The sequence below is a fragment of the Parasteatoda tepidariorum genome, chromosome 5 (genome assembly GCF_982258835.1).
Source record: "Parasteatoda tepidariorum strain Cologne lab strain chromosome 5, Ptep-v5.0, whole genome shotgun sequence".
NCBI classification, from domain to species: domain Eukaryota; kingdom Metazoa; phylum Arthropoda; class Arachnida; order Araneae; family Theridiidae; genus Parasteatoda; species Parasteatoda tepidariorum.
This window is the reverse complement of record NC_141759.1, coordinates 37,089,647-37,116,471: the sequence shown is the minus strand read 5'-3', so window position 1 is coordinate 37,116,471 and position 26,825 is coordinate 37,089,647. Positions and strand designations below refer to the sequence as shown.

Here is a 26,825-nt window from a genome sequence, read left to right as displayed (position 1 = left end):
GTTGCCCGTGGCAAAAATGCAACAGAATGCTGTCGAGGATTAGTGGAAGCCTGTGGAGCAAATGTTTTACCGTATAGGACAGTAGCACAATGGGTTCAAGCATCTCGTCTTTTTTCGTCATTAAGCCTTTTCACAACATGCTTTAGAGCGATGGAAACGAAACTCCTCACTTTAACGCCCCGCAACAACTATCCTTCTAAGCAAATCGACTGTTTTTTGCACTCTACACATCGACCACAGCGCCACCTCACCCCAGCCATACCTTATTTACGCATACCCGCCCTTCTGTGAGTTTCAAGGTTAAGTTGCCACTATTTAATTTACAACCCTCGTATATGTATCTTTTTAAACAAACTATATTCGATGAAAAGCATTAAAAATCGCCCATGAAAACAAGCTAATGCTACTCACATAAATGATTAAAAATCTTTCTTGATAAAAGAGTTAGAACTAAATAAATAGACCTCCAAAAATTTTGTGAGATATGCCCTCACAAACATACTAAAATCATAAGGATTGAACGAAAAATCAAAGTAGAGGAATGTATAACTTTAGCTCTCATTAACTCAAAATCACGAAAGTGTCACTTAAACGGTTCTTCCACTAAGCTTTTCAAATATACAGGGTTATTCATAATTCCCTCCGGGGTTTTGAAGCGTTATAGTAAAAAAACGAAGACGAATATGGCAAGAAAGAACATATGAAATTATTCTGAAAAATATTCAAGTTTTAATTTAAGCAGTTTCCGGTAGATGGCAGTAACATGTACCAATGAAGTAAGTTGTAGTAAAGAAAAATGGCGTTTACAGGCGGAGGGAATTATGAATAACCATGCATATTTACTTGATTGATCAAAAACGAAACTCATTCCAAAATACAATTTTATTTTCTATCAGAACCTTAACAAACAACTTAAAATGAAAGTAACAGAAATAGTTTGCAAATTAAATGTAATAATAGAGAGTACGTGAATTCACAATAATCAGGATCATAGATATGCATCTGACGGGGATTCTTTTTCAACGAACATCATTCATTGAGACTTGTGTGAACCTGTAAAAAAATGATATTATTCATTAAAAAAAAATATTGTGAAGAAAAGAAGTATTGAAAAGAAGCACTACTTCTGCTTCGCTGTAATTTTATAATTTTATGATTTCCAACTTTTATTAAATGATTCAATTGAATGCCTGATGAAAGTATGCAATTCAATATCTGCAAACTTCTTCACGTGTGGCTCAGCCAATGAGGTTTCATACATACGCGTTATGTTATGTTCAGATATCAAATTATATCTAATAAGAAAATTGATTCAGCGTTTAACTCGTTGAGCGCCGCTTAAGCCATCGGTGGCTGACACTGGATTTTCCATTTAGGTGGCGTCAACCACCGGTGGCTGACACTGGACTTTCCATTTAGGTGGCATCAACCACCGGTGGCTGACACTGAAATTACATTTAGGCCGCGTCTGCCCCAGCTTGCTGACACTGACCTTTTATATAGGCCGCGAAAAACAGCTGACTGACAGCGTATAACATGATATAGAACTATAAAATTTACACTCTTTTACGGAATTGCAGAAAATTTATTCAAAATTTACTTAATTTTTGTGATTTTTGGTTTAATAAATTCAATTTAGTAGATTTTTATCCACCACTATTTCTACACAATTCGTAGGCTTATATAATTCACCACTTTGGTCAGATATGTCATAATAAACCTTCTAAATCATAGCAAAATCCGTCTAATATTTGCAAATTTAGTACCGTGGCCAGATTAGCAAGCCATGTAAAATTAGCTTGGCGCCCAACGTGTAAAATGTAACTCTAGATAAATTATTTAGGGAGCATTTCAAGCACTTGGAATATTACTTCTCCATCTCTGTAGCATAATAAGTGATGCTCACCTGTTTAAGACGCGAACAATTTCAAATTAAATTGGAAGAACCATTGGCATAGTATACCTCAAAAATATAATCACTGATTTACATTAAAAAAAGTTTGTATATTAATTCAAGAAAGCGCACTAAATCTAAATCAATGATGGCAAGCATTTCATATCATCAAATGCATTGTCATTTGATCATATCCGCTTTTAGTGATCAGTTATCGGCATACTCCGTGTGTTCATCTTTATAATAAACAACTAATTTTAAATTAGATTGGAAGGAACATTGGCACAGTATATCTCAGAAATGAAAATACAAACGCATAGTACATAGAAAAATGAATTATATGCAATAATTTAATAGACACGCTAAGCCTAAATTAATTTATTTGATATAGGCTTAGGGGAACTGGGTGTCAGCTCGTGCTGATAAGCCTAATGCAAGCATTTGACATCAGTTAGTGCATTGTCAATGAATCTAATCTGATGAATTATACATTTTTAGCATAATCCTTGCCGCACGTATTTATAGTACGCAACTAATTTTAAATCGAATTGGAAGGAATATTGGATTACTATACCTCGGAAATATAAATATAACCACACATATACACAAAATTAAATTACTGTAATAATTCGAAACTACACTTCAAACCAAAATCTATGACAACTAACAAGCTTTTAATATCATCAAGTGCATTGACAATTGATAATTTCAAATTAATTTACAGTTATCAGCAAAATGATAGTTTTTCTCCTTTACAGTACACAACTAATTTTAAATTATATTGGAAGGGATATTGTCAAGCTTTGCCTCAAAACTATAACATCAAATGTACATAAAATGAAGTAAGTGTAAAATATTAACCGCCAATAACACTCTTGCATATGGCAAACGAATGAGACTTACAGCAGTAGATAAAATGCAAGGCTGCAAACTTTCTTTGCTTTGTAGGACGATTTCTTCTAGTAGTAGCAAGGTTTAAGTTTTAATGTATGATTCTTTGTTGTGAGACTTACAGCAGTAGATAAAATGCAAGGCTGCAAACTTTCTTTGCTTTGTAAGACGATTTCTTCTAGTAGTAGCAAGGTTTAAGTTTTAATGTATGATTCTTTGTTATGAGACTTACAGCAGTAGATAAAATGCAAGGCTGCAAACTTTCTTTGCTTTGTCGGACAATTTCTTCTAGTAGTAGCAAGGTTTAAGTTTTAATGTATGATTCTTTGTTATGAGACTTACAGCAGCAGATAAAATGCAAGGCTGCAAACTTTCTTTGCTTTGTCGGACAATTTCTAGTAGTAGTAGCAAGGTTTAAGTTTTAATGTATGATTCTCTGTTATGAGACTTACAGCAATAGATAAAATGCAAGGCTGCAAACTTTCTTTGCTTTGTAGGACGATTTCTTCTAGTAGTAGCAAGGTTTAAGTTTTAATGTATGATTCTTTGTTGTGAGACTTACAGCAGTAGATAAAATGCAAGGCTGCAAACTTTCTTTGCTTTATAGGACGATTTCTTTTAGTAGTAGCAATGTTTAAGTTTTAATGTATGATTCCTTGTTTAGTAAATTTTAATTAAAGTTATTACACATGAACACACACATGAACGATTCAAGAATTCCTTTAAAAAAAAGTCATTTTATTCCACATTGCGGGGAAGCCATAAAGATCATGAGGAAGCTTTTTAAATATTGGCAAAATTAGCCAACATTATTAAAGCTTTTGTTTTGTTTGTCCACTATTCTATAAAATATTTTGCAAAATGCGTCGTAGTTGGCAGCTCTAAAAATGTTATAATAGTTTAAACTATACGAGGAGCGTTTTTTATGTTTTTGTCTTAATTTATTTGTTATGTTGGAGCCATTCATTAACACCGTCTTCGACAACAAAAAAAAGGGAGATTCGCATTCCATATGTTTGAGTTCTTTAAAATCACCTGCACATTTTTACACTTTGACAACAATCATGTTCTCTAAAAGCTTAACCTATTAAAAATATTTATGTGCATTTTTCACAATCTCTAATTTTAAGTTATTGTTTTTTTTTGCACATGATTACTTTTCGGTTCTATACCAGCAGATTTTCAGTCAATTGAAGCATTTTTACGGATGAAAATTTTTTGGTTCAATCTTCCGTTTTGAATATTTCAATCAGTTGGAGCCAAAAAGAATTTTTTGTTTTGCTTCAGAGATTCAAGTATAATGGTTGGAAACAAAGATATTCGTTCTGTTCACCTTTGGGCATAAAAATTTCAAATATGTTCGTTGTTTACTGATTTTCTGAAATTTTGAAAGAACGAAGATTTTCAAAGAAGATTTTCGCTTTTTAGTTCATATTTCACCTCTTATTACTCTGCTGTTCCAAATTTCGAAAAATTGTGAATTTCGAAAATTTCGAATTTTGAAAAAGTCGAATACTTACAATTCTAATCGACAGGAAGTACTTGAAGGCATTTTGTCATGCAAAACTACGTTCTTTAAAAGGACGTAAAAATTGTAACCTTATACCAATCAAACTTTCTTCGACTAATATTAAATAAAATAATAAATATTTGCTAAAATTTATTTTTTGCTAGAAATAATCTTTGGATAAACGAATTTTACAATTTTTTCAAAAAAATTATAATTTGCTTGAAAAGTTCTCTTGATATTATGAAATACATAAATTGTGAAATTAACGTCTCAGGGTCCGAACCTTGAACCGGATCAAACTATTTGGACTGTATTTCCTAGATGATTGCTACATCCTAGATTTTAAAAGGGAAAAATCCAAATCCGTCAAAAAAAAGGTGAGCTTTTGTGTCTGATTTCAAAATTGAAAATATTGCCTGCAACTAATATTGATTATTGCATATTTGGGGTACATTTAAAGTCATTAATTAGCATATAAAGCATAGGGCATATTTATTACCTTAATTAAGGTCACAACCTTGAACTATTAATACTGAGTCTTCGAACGTAGATGAAAAGTTATTCATGGAGGTATTTTTATTTTTTGCTTACTGTTCATCCCCAAGTACTTTGTATAGATTTATTTTTGAACATTATTTGTAAATTTATTAACCATGATTTCTTTTCGGTTAATAAATAAAAGAAATACTTACCTTTGTCCAATTTTTTGTAAGCTGAAATGAAAATATATGTACAATATAGAAGACGAAACATTTCCTATCAATTTTAACTTCAACGAAAGCAAGTGCTTGAAAACTACAAAAAAATCTAAATCATTTTATTTTGAATCCTGGGAAACTGCCTACGAATTCATCTCGTGCTCTCTAAAGACCATTCTTAACATGTATTTTTAGAATACTAATCAAAAATTTAAAAAAAAAAAGCATACACATTAGGGTTCGCAAGTTGGCATTTAAGGATTAAACCGTAAAAATCAGTTTCGTTCCAATATTCATATTCGAATAGCTTGTTAAGAAAACTCCGAAAGAGCTTGAGTAGCACAGGTATCGGTCTGCTTCTAGAAATTGGTAGTAAAATATATATATATATATATATATATATATATATATATATATATATATATATATGTATTACATTGAAATTAGTATCTAGTAGCATAATATTTTCATGACAACACGGAATGCTTTAATAATTTCTAATACAAATCCTATTTCAGCAGTCCTCTACAACAGTCTGCTAAAGGGACACTAATTACACTTAGAATATGGTAAAAACTAAAAGAATATGGTGAAACCCTGTATCTGGCTCTGTGGGAACACCGAAAAGCTAGGTAATTTTTAATGAAGTGTTATGATGAATATTTTGATAAAATTAACAATGAAATACGGCCTTATAATATATGATAAAATTTGGTAAAGTTTGGTAATTTTATCATGTGATAATAAGAACTATAATTTTCAAAAACAAAATTTTCGGAAAACCGCTACCGTGTGAACGAAACATTAATAGTTTAAATACCGTATGTTTTGTTTTCGTACTAAAATTACTTGGTTTTTGTTTAACCAGAAATGTCATTACCACCCAGTGTCGTAATTTTACTGGAATTTCTTTCTCTTTGTAAAAGAGAGAACGTGGGAATTTACCCGTTAAGGTGAAATTGTCGTATTTGACACTCAACAAATAAGCATTCGAAATGTTTCAGTTGAATTGCAAATATTTAAATCATTCAAGTAGAAACTAGTAACTATATCGAATTCTGTTTAACTTGCATAAGGGTCTTAGTCTTTACAAGGATTAGATTCAATGTTTTATTTTTAGTTATTTTTGTTTTCAATATGCATTTAACAAGTCTGTTCTCGCGTATCTAAAACATATGTACGTCATGACAACGCGTAAATTGCACTCAGATTGGTTCTAATATTTTAAATACATATAGAATACAAATAAAAATTACCTTTTTTAGCTAAAAGGAATAAAATCACGCATTCAAAATTGTGTTATAAATTTTTTTATATTGATATGCTAAGTTGCTAGCTTCACATTTTAAAAAAAAAATATTTGTTCGTGCTTTTTAATATTCATAAATTACAACTTTTTATACTAAAAATAATATATACACTCATGGACAAAAAAATTAGCTCACCAAGAAGGAGTCGTCAAAATGAAACGAAATTTTACATGCGTAATGACTACTTTGATATAAGTAAATAATTAGAAAATCAAAGAAAAAGAATAATTTATTTCAGAGAAAAAGGCAAAAGAACGGAGGAGTTAATACCCTGTTGGACTCCCTCAAGCGCGAATGCACGATGCGATACGATCGGGCATTGAGACATACAAGTTCTGTATGATGTCTTGAGACATTTCGTTCCATATTTGCTGTAACCTTGCCTTTAGTTCGTTCAAACTCGTGGGATGCCCAACTCGCAGTCCCAAATATGCTCGATTGGAGACAAATCTGGGGATCGGGCGGGCCAAGGATGGGTAGTAACAGTACGGAGACAGTCTTGTGACACCCTTGACGCATGAGGCCGTGCATTGTCTTGTTGAAAAAATGCTCCTGGGAGCCGTTGCATGACTGGCAACACATGTGATTGCAGGATTTCATGAACTTACCGCTGGGCTGTCATGGTGCCACGGAACAATACTAGGGGTCACCGTGTATTGTAGGCAATGGCACCCCATACCATCACACCAGCAGTGGGAGCGGTGTGTCGCTGTACAGCAAAGATAGGATTGAGGCGTTCATCACGGGATCTCCACTCACGAACACGATTGTCATCATTGCTGAGATTGAATCTGGATTCTTCGTTAAAGATGACCTGGTTCCGCTGCAGTCCAGTTTCCTCGTGCGCGGCAAAATTCCAAGCGGAGGCGTCGATGTGTGAGCACAACTATTTCTTGGTGTGCTAATTTTTTTGTCCATTAGTGTGTATCTATCTATCTATCTATCTATGTATTTATCTATATATATATATATATATATATATATATATATATATATATATATATATATATATATATATATAGATAGATAGATAGATAGATAGATAGATAGATAGATAGATAGATATCCTTGGTAACTAACAAATCAAAGCTCAGAATAACAAATCATTCTTGAAAACGAATTCAGAATAACAAATCATCCTTGAGTGCAGTAAGAACGAGACTTTAAAAACCCCTTGTTACACTCAATTTGCGCTTTTGTTTCCATATTTTGTAATCTGGCAATCTTTCTGCGAAAACATTTTTAAATCATTCTTGAAAAATTTTCCGTCCATGTAAGTTGATCTGATTTTGCTACTCGCTTTATAGTCCCTTTTTAATGTTTTTTCTTTTTATTTTAGTTTATTTTCTGTTTTTACATGTTATTTTTACTTTTTGTGATCTATTTTATTTGCAATTTTTATAAAAAAATTTTTTGAGTGCTCCTCACACTATTGTATTAATATATTTTGTTTTGGCTTTATTGATACAATATCAGAAAGCACTCTGTTTTGCGGATATAATCGTGTGGGCTGGTGAAAAGATTATGTCTTTTTTTCCGGTTTTTTAAATAAAATTTCATCCTTTTTTTTTCTTTTTTTTTTAAATATAAACTGTTGTTTGTTATTTTTTACTTAGTATTTCCCCCCCTTTTTTCATATGTCTATTATTTTTCTTTGTTTTATTCTTCATTTTGAACTTAAATATAATAGCTTTCCTGTTTCAATAGTTTATAAAATAAACTATAAAAAATATTATTTCATATTGGTTTATCTCAAAATGGAGTTGTTTTGATAGAAAGCGATTTTCTTTAAATCCTGAAAAAAAAAATCTTTAATGTGCTAAGTTTGAGGTTAATAATTACAGCAAAATAAATGTACAATGAATTAGAAAAAGATATTTTTTTTTTTGTAATTTATTTAAAAAATATTGATTTATAACATTGCAGTTCTGTGAATGATCTCACGTAACTACAAAAAAAAAATATTAGAATAAAGTTTCCTATTTAAAATCATAATAAAATATAGTACACTGAAATGTAAAAAAATAAATAAGGTTTTCGACGAAGTTTCAAGAAAAATAACGTATAAATATGAGATCACTTGTATAAATAGTTTAGAACAAATATCTGTGTTTCAAAACTGCATTGCCAAAAAAAAGTATTGAAATAAGATGTATGTTATTTAAACTAATTATTTTTGTAACTTACCTCCTTTCTTGGCAGCTGCAATTAAAATAAAGTAATACATTAAAAAAAGGTTACTAACATATTTTTATTCTAGTAAAGAATTTCAGATTTTACTGATTCAAATTTAACAGTGTCTCCTAATTGGAAATAAGACGTAGCTTTCTTCATACCATGTGATTTGACGTCATTATTTTAGGTTGATCACGAGAATCAGAATTGTTTCTTCTGCACTAAATTCCCTTTTTATGAATTAAACTGTTAGCATAGATAATTTCATGTTTTTAATTTATAATTTGTATGATAAAACAATTGTATTAGCAAAACAGAATTAAAGAAATTGTATCATTAGTTAATCGAAGTATTAGTAGGTATCGAATGTTTTTATATGTGGAATTTTTTATTAGTAAGGTAAGTTATGATTTTCGTAACATTTTACTAAAAAGTTAATTTTTATTATTAAGGTTTTCTTTTATTTATTCGTACAGAATGATATTTTCAGCTTATTCAGCTCAGGACACTTTTGCTGCTCTGATGCAACTAGTCCAACGCATGAAATACTCAACCAATAATAGCTGAGCTAGAGGAAGCCCAGAACTTCGATGCCTGGACTCCATTTACAAGGATTTATAAACAATTAGGTTACTTAACTAGCGAGATTTGGCAATAATGAAGACGACGGTAAGTTCTGGAAGTCTAATTTTATTTTATTTATTAATTTTTTCTTTTGATTTATACTAACACTTCTTATTCAAAAAATGTTTCACTTAGCTCTAAAGCAAATCTTAATCGGTTTGTGTAAAGGACTGTAAAATATTGTTCGAAAATGTTCTAAATGAATCTTTTTATCTATTATTTTCAAGATATATTTTAAAAATTGTAATTTAAATTATTGAAATTAGTAAAAAAACTATTTAATATCTAATTTTATGAAAGCTATTAAATTATCTAATATTTTAGTTTCTATTTATTAATTTTGCAGATTGTACCAGAAAAAAAAAAAACAGCGAACCTAAGCAAGACACTAATCTTGTAAAAAAATTATCACCCCCTAAATATTTTTTCAACTGCTACAAACAAAAATACTCATGCTTTTTTTCTATTGAAATTAAATTTATTGTTTTTTACCTTATATTATTGCCATATTGAATTTATTGGCATTTAAGTGTTAATCCATTTACTAATTAAAGCACAGCTAAATAGAAAAAGTTGTAAACGTTGCGCTGTCTCAGAATTTTTAACAAATGAAATTCAGTTAGTTTTATTAACAAGTTGAATGCCGTGGGGGTCACCGGTGACCGACACTGAGTTTGTTCGTGGAGCCATACGGGGTCACCGGTGACCGGCGAAGCCAAGATTATTAGAAACACATAATTCGAGTAAATTTTTAACATTATTATCGTTACTAAAATGGTTTAAAGAAATTAATGCAATGTAGAGCACACAAAAATAGTTTTATTTATATACACAGAGATGCCAACTTGCTCCGGAGACGAATAAATATTTTCAAGTGGTAGTTTATTAATTGCGAATCTTGGTTTAATAAATTCAATTTAGTAGATTTTTATCCACCCCTATTTCTAAACAGTTCGTAGGCTTATATAATTCAGCACTCTTTTTCAGTCATGTCGCGCTAAACCTTTTAAAAAACTAGCAAAATCTGTCAAATTTTCAAATTTAGTTTGCAGTTATTTACCATTTGGCCAGATGGCAAGCCATGTATTATTAACGTGGCATTCAACTTGTTAAAAAACGTTAAATTACAAACTTTAACTCACCGTGGAAAATCTTTTCAACTGAAAGGAAAATAACAAAGTTTAGAGAAAAGTTTAAATAATACTTTCATTTGTAATATATTTCAATTCGATACCAAGGACTCGGTAGTTTTTAAAAAATGGTTAATGTGATAAAAATAGTTTTTTAAATGTTTTAAGAACATAAATATGAGTTATAAATTATATAAATATATACTGGTGAATTGGTATTTAATATTTATAGTGGTAGTTGCACCACAAAAGCATAATAAAAAAACATGTATTCATGCATGCGCTCCTGTATATGTGCACTTATTTTTAAAAAATATTTCTTTTCAGTTTCTGCGTATAATATATATATATATATATATATATATATATATATATATATATATATATATATATATATATATATATATATATATATATATATATATATATATATATATATATATATTTATATATATATATATATATATATATATATATATATATATATATATATATATATATATATATATATATATATATATATATATATATATATATATATATATATATAGATAGATAGATAGATATATTTATATACTAAAATTCGCAAGTGTCAACAATTTTTACAGTACTTTTACAAAGGGTGGAATTTATACGATATTCTGAATTCTTTATATATGCTGAAATTCAATTTATATTTGGTAAGCTAATTCCAGATAACATTCTTTTGCATTGCTGCCGAATTGAAGAAAAAGTCCCATTTCTTATAGACTGGAGACAATCTTCTCCAAAAGTTAATGGCATTATCCAAAAAACAAGTTGAGAGATGATATACAAATGAGAAAATGATAACTGCAGCCAGAAGCTGGGATTCGATGACAAAGCTAGCACTACTATAAGATTTTGTCTCTTTAAAGATTTTTTAATTCAATAACGTATTTATTTACGATAAATTTTCAAAAGAACTACTAGAAAAAATTCTATTTTAAGCAATTGTGCTCATTTTTCTAATGATTGATACAGTTAAAACTTTTATGTGACTTTTATAAGTAGCTAAAATTACAAACTTTATCGGTATAAAAATGTTTAGTTTTTTTCGTAATATAGGAAATACTAATCTTACTTTCGCCTTTGACGCCTATAAAGAGAGACAAATAAAATTAGAGCAAAGAATTATTTTAATTAATAAAGGTAAGGCAGTAATTAAAAGGTAGGGTAGTAATTCTAAGGTACAGTAATTCTAAAGTACTTACCGTTCAAAGCGCTGTCCACTGTAAAGAAAAATTTCAATACCATAATTAATGAAAAAAATAAACTGCTTCACATATATTTGTAAAAAAATGTAGGGCAAAATTACTATACTCTGTTGCAAGTTAAGAAAAAACCATTATCCCTAAGGAGAGAGACAAATTGCATCTAAGTGTAAGCCAAGCAAATTTAATTAAGAGTGTTCGTTTCTTGTTTTTCAGTAGCGCCATCTATGGCCAAGAATTCGACTTCTGCCACACAATACGTCGCACCCGTTTATAGGGCGGACCCATTCATACATCCATTCATTCATCCACAGATCGCAATTTTGACCTGAATCAGAGAACGATCGATCTCCATTCCAGTACCCCCAGAGGTCTTGATTTGTGATGGGAACATAGAGGACTTTTGCGACTCAACAGATTTAACGTGCATCAGTCACTTTACTTCGGCCGGCGGGGTTCGAACCCAGGTATTTTCGGGCATGTGCCCAGCCCCCTACCGACCAGGCTTCTCCGGTCTTGCTGATGATTTGTGTCAACGGTGAGACAAAAGTAAAAATATCCTTATAGCTCATTTTATTTGCTAGTGGTGTGCAAACGTAAAATGAAGTTTATGATCATATAATTATGCTCTTACAGCCTCATATTGTTATTTCTTTTTAAAGAATGAATATTCTGCTCATTTATCGAACTGTATCGCTAAGTCTAGGAATCCAGTAAGATTACAAAAATATAACCAATCTTTAATAATTTTACGGTATATACCGTTAAAGATAGCTACATTTCTGTATGACTTGTTTAAGTTTGTATATTGTTTGAAAGCATATTTCTATAATTTGATGGCGAAATAAAACGGAACTATATGCAATCGCAGATGATTATTCAAATCCTATACCGCAATGGTATTTTCTTCACATGCAACGAAGTATAGTCTGTACCGGCCATAGGGTGACTAAACATTACAAATGCTTTTAAAAAATTGTCTGCCAGTCGCACCCGATCTCTTCTTTTCACGACTGCACCCCGTACGCATTCTATTATGATTTTTTTAAAATAAATATGGAATCGCTTTGAGTGTCGAAGAATATTCTGATGATTACTTTATTTCAAGTTTGTTTCTTAAAATGTTTTCTTCATTTTATGAACGACGTCTTCACTGTGATGTTTATCATACTTTGAAAAACGTTTTCATAGAACTGTCTTAAATTATTAATAACAACAGCTTTTAAGATAGCTTACAATTTTCCATTTTTGAAAAGTGACCACATATTTTTTAAAAAAAATGGCCACTATTAACTGTCTACTGGCTATTAGCAAAATGTCCTAATTTTGCCGTATAGCAAAAATTATTTTGAAAATATGTCATCGTATATTCCTAACATTTCAGTGAGTTTATTATCCATTTTTTAACCAACATTAACGTAGCAAATGCATATTTACTCACAGGTTTGCAGATAATATTTCAGAAATTTGGTTGAACTAATTATTTTGTATAAAATGGTAATAATGAACAACAAGGATGTGATCTTCACAATTTATGGAAAGATATCTAAGTTTATGTTTTAACGTATGATAATTTGTTTACGAAAACTGATTTAAAGTTTGTTTTTCTTTCCAATACCCATCTGGAGAATTACCTTTCGTCATACAGGCATCTTAAGGGCAGATTTGTAGGGTACTCTTTCAAAGGCACAGTATTAGATAGGCCAACGTTGCTCCCATAATAAGGACAGATAGTACAGAGAATGAAAGAACCTCCAAGCCTTGCCCGGGATTCGAACTCCCAAACCTTTCTGATGCAAAGCCAATTCCCTGATCCTTACACAGGCCTGTCGGCAATTGATTTGAAGTCTCTTTCCACACCACTACATGAGACTGATTTAAATGTTCAACAAAAAAAAAAAACATTTTGATCTAAGTCTTTCATAATTCAGTTTTTAAACTGTTAACAAATTTAATGCTTTGAAAGCTTTAGTTTTTATCGTCCACCACTCTAGAAAATATTCTACACAAAACGTAGTAGTTAGCAACCCTGGAATAGTTGTCAATTCATATTCATGAGTTTCATTGTAAAGGAAAATCTTTATGGCCAAATTCAACTTTAAATAACTTTAAATTTTGATTTTAAAGCTGCTTTTCCAATCCTTTCTCTCTTTCATAAAATTCATAAGACTTTTGCAGATCAAGCTATGGTTAATATAGGTATATCCTGTTTCTTTTTTTTTTCATGTCAGTTATAACAGTTTTCGAATAAAAAACAGTTCAGAAAAATATTTTTTACGAAATATTCATTTCGTTTCTAAATTTAAAATTATTATATAATGTAAGCTTCATTTTACTATAAACTTTTAAATTAAAGTTCAATTTATTTACATTGGTTTTATCAAGCAGTTTAAAGTGAAGTAAAAATCTTTAATTAACTTGAAAAAATAGGAGGAACAAAAATTTGACAATAATCCTTCAAAAATTATATATTTCTCTGCCTTATTCGCAATTAAATGTTAGTGTTTGATAGATAAATTGTGCTTTATTAGCCATTCTTATAATTTTTGTAATAAATAAACTACATTTATCTGTATGCTTATCATTAATTTAAACTCAGAAAATTTGCATAGGCTTTATCAAATAATATTAAATAGAAGTAAAATCCTCTTGTTTTACATTAAAAATTGAATGAATTAATTTTTCGCATTAATAATTCAATAAGTATATTTCTAAATGACATATATTAAATTATATAGCAGTCTATAGCATATAAGTTGTACTTTACGAACCATAACTACTTTCCTGTATGTTGTAAACTACACTTTACTTAGTATTCGTAAATAATTTAAGTTCATGACAAAGATTTTATTAAATCGAAATAAAAACCTCTAATTGCTGCTATTAAATAAGAGGAATAACACTTCTACAATAATTACTTCAACAGTATTTTTTTATTTGTATACTCAATTAAGTGTAGTAGATTGTATTTTAAAATTTGCTAAATGTATAAAAGCTAAGTTATAATGCTTTTATTATTATATCTTAAATTCAGATAAATGTATTCACTAAAATTTTTTTTGACTAAACTTCTTCCGTAGAGTTAAGAAAAAAATACATAAACTGTTCATGTTTATGAAATTTCTGTTTTTGATACCAAGTATTTACAAAGACCTTTGATATTTAATGTGTAGCGTTTTTTTTATTAAAACTTTCCGAATATGGCCAGCGTTTATCACTAAAAAGAAACTAACGCAAAAATTGAAATAAAAATGTCATTCTAAGCACTTTACTTACATTCAGTATTAACACCTGGAAAAGGAAAAATCGCAAAAATAATTTAATATTACAACAAGAATAACAAATAAATAAAACTGTTTTTATTCATCATTTAAAAATTCGTAATGTTTTTAATCGAACTTATATTGTATATAAACTTAACTCCAGAACTTAATTTCCCGTAAAAGGCTTAAATATAGTCAATGTATTTTGGATTATGTGGTAAACTTGTAGTTCGGGTATCAAGCAAGAAAAGTGATGAAACCTTTACGCGATAGTCATATATGGCCATAAAAGGGAAAATACAGGTGCAACAAAATGCAAAACAGAAAAAAAGAAGAAAAAAAAACTATTGTATGGGAAATTTAATTATTTGAAATACAATAATGAACATTAAATGATGTTTCAATGCAAAAATTAGAAAAATGTAAAGGGCAAAAAACTGACTGTATGGAAATGACATAGGAAGTTTAACATGGAGGGTGGTCCTTCCGAACTGCTCAGACTGCCTCACACCTATTTTGAATGGATTATGGGACTTCGAGAAATAATATTCCACTCTTCACGAAGTGCATCCCAAGCGTGCTCAATTTGATTAAGATCAGGAGATCATACTGGCCACTCTATGTGCTGTATAGTGCCACTCTACGTTGCTGTATTGTATTGTAAGAAGTTCCCCACAAAACGAACTGTATGAGGTTTCCATTATCTAGCATTTAAAGAACGGAATCTCCTATGGTTGCAGCGTAAAATACGACATGGGGTCTCAGGATCTAGTCTACAAATCTTTGAGCCATCAAATTTCGATTTCGAATGATATGCAGGCTGGTGTGCCCATCTAAGCTAATTCAAGCCCACACCATCAAACCACCTCGCCTGTAATGTATTCTTTCCTAAATGAATATAGGTTTCTTTCGAGTACCCCTTTCTCAACTTATCAAAACAAGTGGTGTCACACTCTAAACTGGATCGGATCGGTGCACATCCGTAAACAGCACTTGACTCCAATCAGTTTGCAACTAATCTCGATGATCAACAGATCACTTTCTTTTGGTCCCACGGTGTCTGGCTGTCAACGGAATACACATCATTTGCCTTACATTCCTCAGAAAGCCCATTTCGAATTATTTGGCTTGATACCCTTTGTCCTGTTGCTAAAAGAAAGTGTCGTTGATTTAGCGCGGATGTGTCCTGATCCAGTTTGGAGTGTGTCACCACTTGTTTTGGTAAGGTGAGAAAGGGGTACTCGAAAGAAACCTATACTCGTTTATGAAAGATTACATTACAGACGAGGTGGTTTGACATTGGGGAAATCTGGATTTCGTCTACATATCTTTGAGCCATCATATTTCAATTCCAAATGTTATGTGGGCCAGTATATGTTATGCGGGTCAGTATGTGGGTCGAGGGAGGGAAAAGATTTGCAAAATTTATGTATTGAATATCATATTGTTGTGTTTTTATATTACATACCCGTAATAATATATTTAGCTTCGAAATTTTGCTTAACTTGCTCTAATTGAATGAGATGTGTGGGTAATTCATTACTTTTTTATGTGTATGTAAAAATTATAAATGCAGTAATTGCATTTAAAATTTCATTTTTGTAATAAAAACATTTTTCTAACTTTTATAATAATATAAAGAACAAAATTAAACAGTCAAAAAAAATTTCAATTTTTTGTTCCATTTTTCTGAAATATATGTCACTGTTAAGGAGTTAAATTATTTATGAACAACAAGTTAAACAACTTTCCGTGTTTTTCGATTTTAAAATAAATAAGACTTACTTTGAACTGTATTTTCAACTAAATTAAATAATTTTTTATTAGTATAGACAGATAAATGATAATATTTTAATAGCAGAGACAGAAGAATTATAATATTTTACCAGTATTAACAAAAAAAGGATAATATTTTATCAGTAGTGAGAGATAATTGATAATATTTTATCGGTATAGACAGATAAATGAGGATATTTTATCAGTACAGACTAATAAATGTGGTGATATCGCATAAAGGGTTAAAGTTTAATCTTAGATGTTTGCTAATTTTTCTTTTTTGTTTATTTATTTATTATTATTTAATTTTAACTTTTTAAAGTCAAAAGGCGATAGGGCAAGTATTAAGATCTATTTCTCTAATGCGTGATAGTTTTGTCTATCATAATATAGTAAGCAATTGTCCTAGTCCCAGTGGTGCAATTTATGTGGGCACCAGGGCCGCGAAGCGGTCCTCATCCCCTTCATTGTGAATTTACGTTCAGTTAATGTTGAGTTCTTACGGTCAGGAGCCAGTGAAGTTGCTGTATATATACAAGCACTTTGCTTGAGAGTAAGCAATTGTATGTTGATCTGAGTCAAGATCACTTCTGAGCTTTAAGTGGTAGGTAATGAAAACAACATTCTCTTAATTCAAACAAATTTTATAGTACTACAGTTATATGCAGTGTTTTTCAAATGTAAGCCACTTTTGATGTCGGTCATTAATAAATTAAGATCATTGATTATAACTGCGCAAAAAAAAATTATCATACCAGAATGCATTATAATAAAATTTTACAATTTAACGTAATCAGTGGTATATATTTAAATTGAAATCTTCCTTGGAAACGGATACATTTTTAGTAAACTTAACTAAATATGTTAAAAAATTATACTGATTTTACAAGCGTTTGATCTTTCTTTTTATATATAAAATTCATATTACTTAACTAATTTAGTTAACTAGGTAATTAATTTTTACTTAAAATTGCTAGTACAATCACTTGTTGAGATTATAAACTTTGTTCAATTGTTGAGATTATAAACTTTGTTCAATTGTGGAGAGATTATAAACTTTGATCAATTGTGGAGAGATTATAAACTTTGTTCAATTGTTGAGATTATAAACTTTATTCAATTGTTGAAATTATAAACTTTGTTCAATTGTGGAGAATATAAACTTACAAAAATTGTAGTTTGTCAAAAAAGATGGTAGAGGAAAAATTGCTTTCTTTCGAAGAATGGCAGCATAAACAATGTAAAAAAAGTTTTAAAATACAATTGCTTTACAGTTTTTGACAATTTTTTGCAGTATGTCGAAAAAAATGGTAGAGGAAAATTTGCTTTCTTTCGAAGAAGTTTTAAAATACAATTCCTTTACAGTTTTTGACATATTTTTGCAGTTTATAACCTAAAATTTATTTTATAAATAAAGAGGTATAGTAGGTGGAGTAGGCGGTGGTAGATTTATTAACCACCAAAAAAATAGCTCGAAAATTTAAATTTATTTTATCGAATTGACAAGAGGAGTTAATTCTAATAACAATATCAATACCAAACATTTACTGTTTAATCTTACTAAAAATAAATGACCCATTAAAAGATATCCAATCGATAAAGAATTTGAAATCATGGATTTTATATTTTTAATAAGCGACATAAAATGATTTTAAATTTTCAGCAAATGAATGCATAATATTGTCACTGTAAAATGATTGAAAAATTACAAAATGAGAACAAAGTTGTAATTTAAATTTTTTATGTCACAAGCTCATAAATTAATAATGAGATGGGAAGTTCAACATAAGAAATAATACTGACCTTGGTCTTTTTTGCCCTCTGTAAAAGTTGAGAAATTAGTAATTTTTTATAACATTTTGACTTACTGATATTTGTAAATATATATATAATAGAATAGTTTTAAAAATATTCAAAAATTTTTAAAAAATTAGGAAAAGATAATTTTGTTATCAGCTCACACGATTTTATCCGCAAAAAAGCGTGGTTTCTAATATTGCATCAATATAGCCACAGCAAAATATATTAATACAATAGTGTGGGGAGCACCAAAAAAATTTGAAGCAAAAATGGAACAAGTTAAGCAAAAAATGCAAAATAAAACATATCAAGCGAAAAGTAGAAAATAAAAATTTGAAAGTAAATAAAATAAATGAAAACTCAGAATTAAAAACAAAATTAAATATACAAAGCTAGTAGAGAAATCATATGCGCTTTCCCTTACTGGCATCTTTCCAAAATTATTTAAATTATTTTCGCAACAAGTTTGTCAGATTACAAAATAGGAAAATAGAAGCATAAATAGAGGATAATGGGATATCATTTTATGGCTCATTCTTACTGAAGTATAGAAGCACGTTTGATCAGTTAGTTACCTCAGATTGGCCCGAAACTGGATATATATATATATATATAGAAAAATAAAGACAAAAAGATTAAAAGAAAATAGAAAAAAACGAAGAAAATTAATTAAATAATAAGTTTTATTTACTGAGCATAGGCTGCAGGTATATCGAACTCATAAAAAAGCTAAAAGATATAGAGAAAACAAGGAGAATAATAAAATAAAGATAAATGAAAAGAGAGTTAATTAAGAAAATAACATATTTTGAGCATAGCATATTTTTATTCAAACTTATGGAATACCACAAGGATCTAATCTTTCATCTCTCTTAGCTAACTTATTTTTACACTATTATAAAATAAAAAAAATTATGTTCTTAATATTAAATTTGTTTTTTGAGTTATTGATGATCTAATTATCTTTCATTTTCAAGATTATACAATTTTGTTAAAAACTATTATTTTCCCCTAGGAATTAATTTTCTTAATAATCATGATGATAATATTAATTTTAAATTTTTTGGATTCACGCTTTAAAATAGAAGAAAATATCTGCATTTATACTAAAAAAGAAATTATTTTAATTTTAATGTAAATAAACTAATTACTTGGAATTCTAAGGTTTCTAAAAACGTTTATTTAAATGCCTTTTTTGATCAAATGAATCGAACTAAAGGAATATGTTGTAATGTTTACTTATTCAAAAAAACAAATCGACAAATTTTTTCAAAATTTTATTTAAAAACAGTGGATACCTTACTAATGTAGTTAAGTTCTATATAAAATCGTTAGGCTAATTGTATGTTATTATTATTAATAAATTTACAAAACACTTCTTTGTTAATTAAATTTATAAATTTACCATGTGCAAATCTAACTCGGGTAAATCATTGGCTAAAAATCTGCGCAAACCGGGCAAATCATGTATTTTTTTAAATGTTAATTTTCTTATATCATTAAAATTGTATAGTTAAACATTAACCTTCTTAATTATAAACCTTAATTTATCCAATATAATTGTATATAATATATATAGTATAATAGTATTTTTGGGCCAATCCAAAGTAACTAACAAATCAAAAGTGCTTCTGTACTGCAATAAGAATGCGCCGTAAAAAATCCCTCTATTTACGTTTCTAACCTCTGTTTGGTCTTCTGATTTCATATTTTGTAATAAGACAAACTTATTACGACAGTATTTTAAATCATACTAGAAAGATTCCGGAAAGTGTAAGTTCATTTATATTCGCTACTCGCTTTATAGATTTTATATATATATATATATATATATATATATATATATATATATATATATATATATATATATATATATATATATATATATATATATATATATATATATATATATATATATATATATATATATATATATATATATATATATATATATATATATATATATATATAAATACACTGGGTGGCCAAATTATTATGACCACCCCTTCAGTACGCTGTAGGGGCCATCTTTTGCGCGTATTACTGCCTTAATTCGTCTAGGCATGGATTCTATGAGATGTTGGTAGGTGGTAGATGGTATGCTAGACCATGCTCGCTGAACTGCACTTGCCAATTCCTGCAAATTTGATGGTACTGGATCCATCTGTCTGAGAGTCCGTTCTATTTCATCCCACAAATTCTCAATTGGATTGAGATCTGGGGATTGTGCTGGCCAACGAAGCAAGTTAAATTCTCCGTCATGCTCTTCGAACCATCTGAGGACAATGCCAGCTTTATGACAAGGAGCGTTGTCCTGCTGGAAGTATCCATCCTCGCCAGAGTACACCATTCACTTAAACGGATGTACTTGATATGCGATGATACTTTACTACCCTTGGGCATTAAGGCGTTGTGTTACGGGAATTAAAGGACCCATACAATACAAAGAGAACATTCCCCATACCATAACGTTGCCATCACCAGCTTGAAGTGTCGTGGCAATGCAGTTGGGTTCCATGCCTTCGTGCTGTTTTCTGCATATTCTCATCGTGCCATCTGCGCGATGCATTTGAAATCGTGATTCATCGGACCACATGACCCTCTTCCACTCATCTACTGTCCAATGTTTGTGCTCCTTTGCAAATTGGAGACATCTGCGCTTATTTAAAGCAGACAGTAGAGGCTTACGAACAGGTCGTCTGCTTCCATACCCAATACTGCGCAATGTTCGTCGAACAGTCCGTTCAGAGACGTTCACAGTTGCTCCTTGATTAAGATCACTTGCAATTTGTCGCACTGTTGCTCTCCTGTAGCGCTGCACAACCCTGGCCAGCCTTCTCTCTGATCGAGCATTCAGTACCCTGTGACGACCACAATTCTGATGTTGATACCCTGCTTTTTGCTTGATTGTCCATTCTTTGTACACATTAACAACTGCTGCTCCAGAACACTTCACAAGTGCAGCCGTTTTGCTGATACTCGTTCCAACACATCTCGCACCCACAATTATTCCACGTTGAAATTCAGCTAAATCACTTTTCTTTCCCATATCTGAGCAAGCAACACAGTATAACTGATGACTCACTTGTCCAGCATTCCAGTGTTATAGTTATCTTGCCCTCTAGCGGCAGCGCTATGACGCAATAACTCATTTGCATAAAAGTCTGAGGTGGTCATAATAATTTGGCCACTCAGTGCATGCATATAAATTCTGTATTTTTCGTACATTTTAATTTCTTATTTCTCGCTTGATATGTTTTATTTCTTGTATTTTTTACTTAATGTGCTCTATTTTCGTTTCATTTTTTTGGGTGCTCCCGTCACTATTGTTTTGATGTATTTTTCACTCCGGTTTGCGAATGTAATTGTGCGAGCTGATGACAATATTATATCTTTTCCTTATTTTGTTTTCTGGCTATTTTAATTTTTTAAAGTACTTTTTGAAGAAAAAAGTTATGGATCAAATTATGGTAAAATAGCTCTAAATAGCAAATGTTTAGGTAGAGGCATTGTACATTTCTAAACTGTTGGCACAATTTTAACCGTTATGCTTGCATCATTTAATTAGGATTTCATATTTACTCATGCAAAATTCTAATCGTCCAAAATGAGAAAAAAAGAACTGATAACTTTTTAATAGCTTTATCAACACCAATTTCATATTCACTCCAAGAGATTGCGTTATTTATATAAAAATTTATTTTTTAATTATAGTGGCACTGAAAAAAGGAATGAAGCTTTGAACTTTCTACACTCGTTTTGGCGAATACAAATTTTGCTTGGGTGAGATAGACCCTATTTCTATTAAAGCTTAAGGCATAACCTTTCAAATTTTTTCAGCAGCTTTGCCATCTTCTAAAACGTCACCTACAAAACGATATATGCTTTACATAGAGTTAGATGCTTTACATAGAGTTAGATGCTTTACATAGAGTTAGATGCTTTACATAGAGTTAGTATGCTTTACATAGAGTTAGTATTTTTAGTTCAACTCCTATATTTATTAAGATATCTGAATACCTAAAACTAATGAAAAAAAGAGCATAAAAAGGCGTTATTCAAAACTAGAACAGGGGAAATTAAGCTTGAAACACTAATAATTACTTAATATATTTGTAGATAAATATTTATTGAAAGCTTTCTTACGTGTTAATCCAAGGATCTCTTGAACTGTAAATAAATACAATGTATCTTACTAACATTATATATCTCAATATAGTTTTCTTTTCTTTATATTAAATATATTATATTTGAAATATGAGTGAGAATTGTTCATTAATACAGGGTTCGCATACTTATGAAGGATAACAACTGGTAATGAAATTTATTTCTATAAATGTTTGAAAGAAATAGATCCAAGTATAATTAACGCAAAACTGAAATTTAAAAACTGCTTGGTAATTTATATTTTATATTTATGTTCCATCTTTCCACGACGTTTAAAACAGTAGTAGTACTTCAACGCATACAGTTTTGCAATCAGAATTTTACGATTAGTTTTTTTTAAAAATATTTTTCAAGCGTTGTTTGAACTCTAAAGCAATGAATTAAAAGAAGAATGAACTATTGCTTCTGAATACAAGTTAGGTACAATAATGTATTTCCAATTTATATATATATATATATTTGACTGAAGAGTTGTATTCTAAAACAATTTTGTATTTTATATCGAAATACAAGCTGAGGTTATTAATTATCACCTAATAAATTCTGATAATATTAGACATTTCGCTCATGGGCTTCAATAGCGGCACAACTCAAAAAATCAAGTTTTGAGATAAATGAGTTTAAAGTTTTCATTGTTAAGCAAAGTGCATAAGAAATGCTTTCGTGTTTGGAATTGAGCAGTAGCTTCAACTCAGAATTTGTACCTTAAACGCAGAAAAAGATATCGTAATTTCATGTTATATTTCATAAGTATAATTTATTAAAATTAACTATTAGGATGCTAAATATAATATTTTTCACTTACTTTGACTTAAATTAATATAAAATAATGAAAAAATTATCAAAAATATGTTTAGTAAAAATTTGAAGTCAAAGGGTTAATGCCTTATAGCATGAGCTGTAATAGGATTTATATTCTGAATAAAATCTTAAATCTGTCAAAATAATATTAATTAGTAAGGTTAATGAGGAAAATTATAAAAGTTCATATTTACTTTTTTGTATGGTCTCTAAACAAGATAACATAAAATATAGGTTACTTTTTAATACCAAACATAATTCACTATTTAGTTAATTTAACAATTAATAATTCAAATTAATCGAAAAGCATTGCATACACAGGATTAACACGGCTCTTAAAAATTAAAAGAAATACCTATTAAAATGAAATGGTTTCCCAACAACGACTTAAGTATTTTTGTAATTCATGAGGGTGTTGGAAATTTTAAAGATTTCAATTTTATCTTTGGTGTTAAAGTGACTTTTTTTAAATTCTAAATATACTTGAATTAATATGAGGTGAGACTTCAGTCCCAACACACACTGCCAATGTGATGGTCTCTCGGTCAACTAAGACAACTGGCGTGATAAACATTAAAATTAAAGAAGGTAGTTGGCGGATGTCATCAATTTGACTAAATCATAGATTAATGGTAGATATATGTAATAATACTTAATATAGATACACAATTATGTCAAGGCACAATTAGATATTTATCTATGGCACAATTAGACATCTAAATGCATATCTTTTAATTTACTAATCTACTTTGGTAGCTAAGAATTAGCAGAAACGATTTTTTTCTTCAAATTTCTTTGCCACTTTTCTGTATCACTTTACTACCGGTTGTGGTATATATGGTTTATTACCGGTTGTGGTATATATGGTTTACTATCGGTTGTGATATATATGGTACTACCGGTTGTGTATCACTTTACTACCGGTTGTGGTATATATATATAATCAAAATTATTGATTATTTTAAATTCAAGAGAAAATCATAAATTTTACTGCCTTTACTGCTAGAAATTAAATACTTCGGGAAAGTTTTCAAAATATGAATACTTGCAACAATTACTTTTAAATACAGTATACTCTCGATATCTCAATGAACGTTAAAAAAATTTCGAGATAGTGAGTTTTAGAGATAACAAGTTCGGTTTAGAGATAACCATGGTCCTTGAAAAACTCATAGTAGTAGTGGTAGTAAATTAAGGTTAAAGCTAGAAGATATTTCTCGTTTTAATATATCACTTTGTTAAATGGTTTAGAAGAGGGACTTTTCATGCATATATACTTTCTTTGGAAAACAATTTTTAGTGGTGGTTACATAGATATTAAAATATCGACATTTGTTTGATTTTCGTTACCACTTTTTAAAATTTACAAACCCCTTTTACCCTGAAATATATTCTAAGAAGTAGAAAAATACACTCTAAAATATTACTCTATTAAGTACAGTCATGAAACAAAAGAATAACTACAAATAAATTCATAACTGCCAACTCTTCCGGATTTTCCGGAAAATTTTATTTTCATATTTAAAGTGGTAGCAATACTCAGGTTATTCCAATTAACTTTTTGAATTATAATGATAATTATAAATGAGTTTGACCACCACTACATATAAATAATTACAATAAATATATGAAAGCATAATAATCTTTGCTCAAGCGAATATCAACGGGATCAAAATATAAATATATTTTGGAGTCAGATTGTTTTTCGTTTATTGTTTTACAACCACTCTGAAAATCCATTCTCGGAAAGAGTAAAAGTTGGCAGGTATGTAAATATGTATGTTATGATAGTAGACTATAAGTCTAAATACAGCAAAAATAATTTTATTTTTAAAAGTTAGACAAAAATAATTATACATTAAATAGAAAGTGGTTGGCATACAATAAATTTCCATATTAAATTTTCCGAAAAAATTAATTTTCTGTTTCGAAAAAAAATCGACATATCAAGATTTTAAGAAGCCATTCTTCGACATAGGATTTCAAATTAGCATCTGGTGGGTATATAATATTAAGGGAAAAAATATTTTTTTGACCTAACAAGGTTTTTGAAATATTGAAGTTCGATATATCAAGAGTATACTGTATATAAATTATTCAGTTTTTTTTTAAAAAAAAAGTAAAGAAAACTTTTTTTAACTCTTGGTTTTTTTTAATGTTACGGCAATGACTTCAATATATTTAGATTATAGATATTTGTAGCAAAGATATGAAGAATAATCAAAGATATTTAATGCTACGAATTGTAAGCTTTTAGTATTTTTTTCTTTCTTTTCAAACATTTTGCGAAACAAAGAATATTGTAAGATTTATTTCTTTTTATTAAAAATATTAAATTATATATGTTTACATTATCTACAGCTAAATGCACTTACTGGATATTACGCCAACAACTAAAATTAAGAAATAAAAAATTATCATATACTACATATCCACACAATATTAATTTATCCGTATTTATTTTAATTTTATTTGAAATACATTGTAAGGAAAATATGAAATGATGGCAAGTTCGTGTTCGACTTCCAGCGAAAATCAGACATAGCCTTGACTTGATTATTTAACCATTTTCGGAAGGTCTAATTCATGAAAGATTAAAACAATTTCAAGGTAAAGTAAGGTATGGAGTGATCAAGGTAAAAAATGGAGAGGTAAAGGTCCCCTACGTGGCCTAATGCCCTAGACCAGGGATGGGGAAACTACGGCCCGCGGGCCAACTGTGGCCCATCGGAAGGTTTTATCCGGCCCGCGGATAGAATTTTCACTTGCCGATCCGTGGCGAATATAAACAAGATACATTATACATCCACCATTTTGTCTACTCTGTAGCTTTTCTTTTTTAACAAAGTACTGATGACGTTTTTACTATTTCTACAGGTGGAATTGATGAAAATAGTTAGCACAGACAGCTTCAATTGGTAAAATGTTGAAAGCAGAAATTCTTTATAGAATAGCCGCAGATTAGCTCTAAAAAGCGTTTGTCTTTCTCGATGATCAGACATATGGAATCTAACATAGGTGAATTGTGCTTCACATGTGACATACAGCGCATTTCAAGCTCCAACCAGCTGATTTTTCTGCCGGTGCGAGTTCTAACATTATTTATTGAGTATGGGAAGATTGCATACTATTGTTGTTTCTAAACATCCCAGAGTTTGAGTTTTGCAAATCATTACTAAAAGTTAGTTTCCAAAATTTAATATCTCATACCCAGGTAATCAGTGCTATGTTTGCTTCATCTTAGATATGTGAACAACTATGAACCTTGGAAAAAATTATTTCAGAAGTAGACTAACATACAAACATTTAGCCTCGTTCCTTAAAATAAGCACATCTCCCTTCGAACCTCAATATAAGGAACTTTTAAAAATGAAACAGCAATTTCATTCATCTCATTAAATATTTAAATTAAAGCTTGTATATCGTTTTTCTTATTTTAAAAGTTTTAACTCGGCCCACCAAAAATTTTTTTTCTCGATTTTTCGCCCTCGACCAAAAAATTTTCCCCATCCCCTCCCTAGACCATATGACTATGATTAAATCGTAAAATCGAA

The 26,825-nt window shown here is 29.7% G+C and overlaps 1 protein-coding gene across 2 annotated transcripts in view; it reads right to left on the bottom strand.

Moving 5' to 3' along the window:
* Positions 1–867: 867 nt before the first annotated feature.
* LOC107452442 (uncharacterized) overlaps positions 868–26,825 on the bottom strand; it is a 59,103-nt gene continuing 33,145 nt past the window's right edge. Inside the window, exons 9-20 of one of the 2 annotated variants that reach the window (XM_087163680.1) lie at positions 25,647–25,664; positions 23,466–23,480; positions 22,450–22,473; positions 18,307–18,324; positions 16,513–16,530; positions 14,741–14,755; positions 11,465–11,482; positions 11,335–11,349; positions 10,245–10,262; positions 8,491–8,505; positions 4,988–6,258; positions 868–1,053 (exon numbers count right to left, since the gene is read on the bottom strand). In XM_087163680.1, the coding sequence (XP_087019806.1) occupies positions 6,218–6,258; positions 8,491–8,505; positions 10,245–10,262; positions 11,335–11,349; positions 11,465–11,482; positions 14,741–14,755; positions 16,513–16,530; positions 18,307–18,324; positions 22,450–22,473; positions 23,466–23,480; positions 25,647–25,664 (215 nt within the window). In that variant the 3' untranslated portion in view covers positions 868–1,053; positions 4,988–6,217. Of the gene's footprint in view, positions 1,054–4,987; positions 6,259–8,490; positions 8,506–10,244; positions 10,263–11,239; positions 11,350–11,464; positions 11,483–14,740; positions 14,756–16,512; positions 16,531–18,306; positions 18,325–22,449; positions 22,474–23,465; positions 23,481–25,646; positions 25,665–26,825 lie in introns of those variants that run through there. The other variant, XM_087163679.1, reaches the window with a different exon arrangement.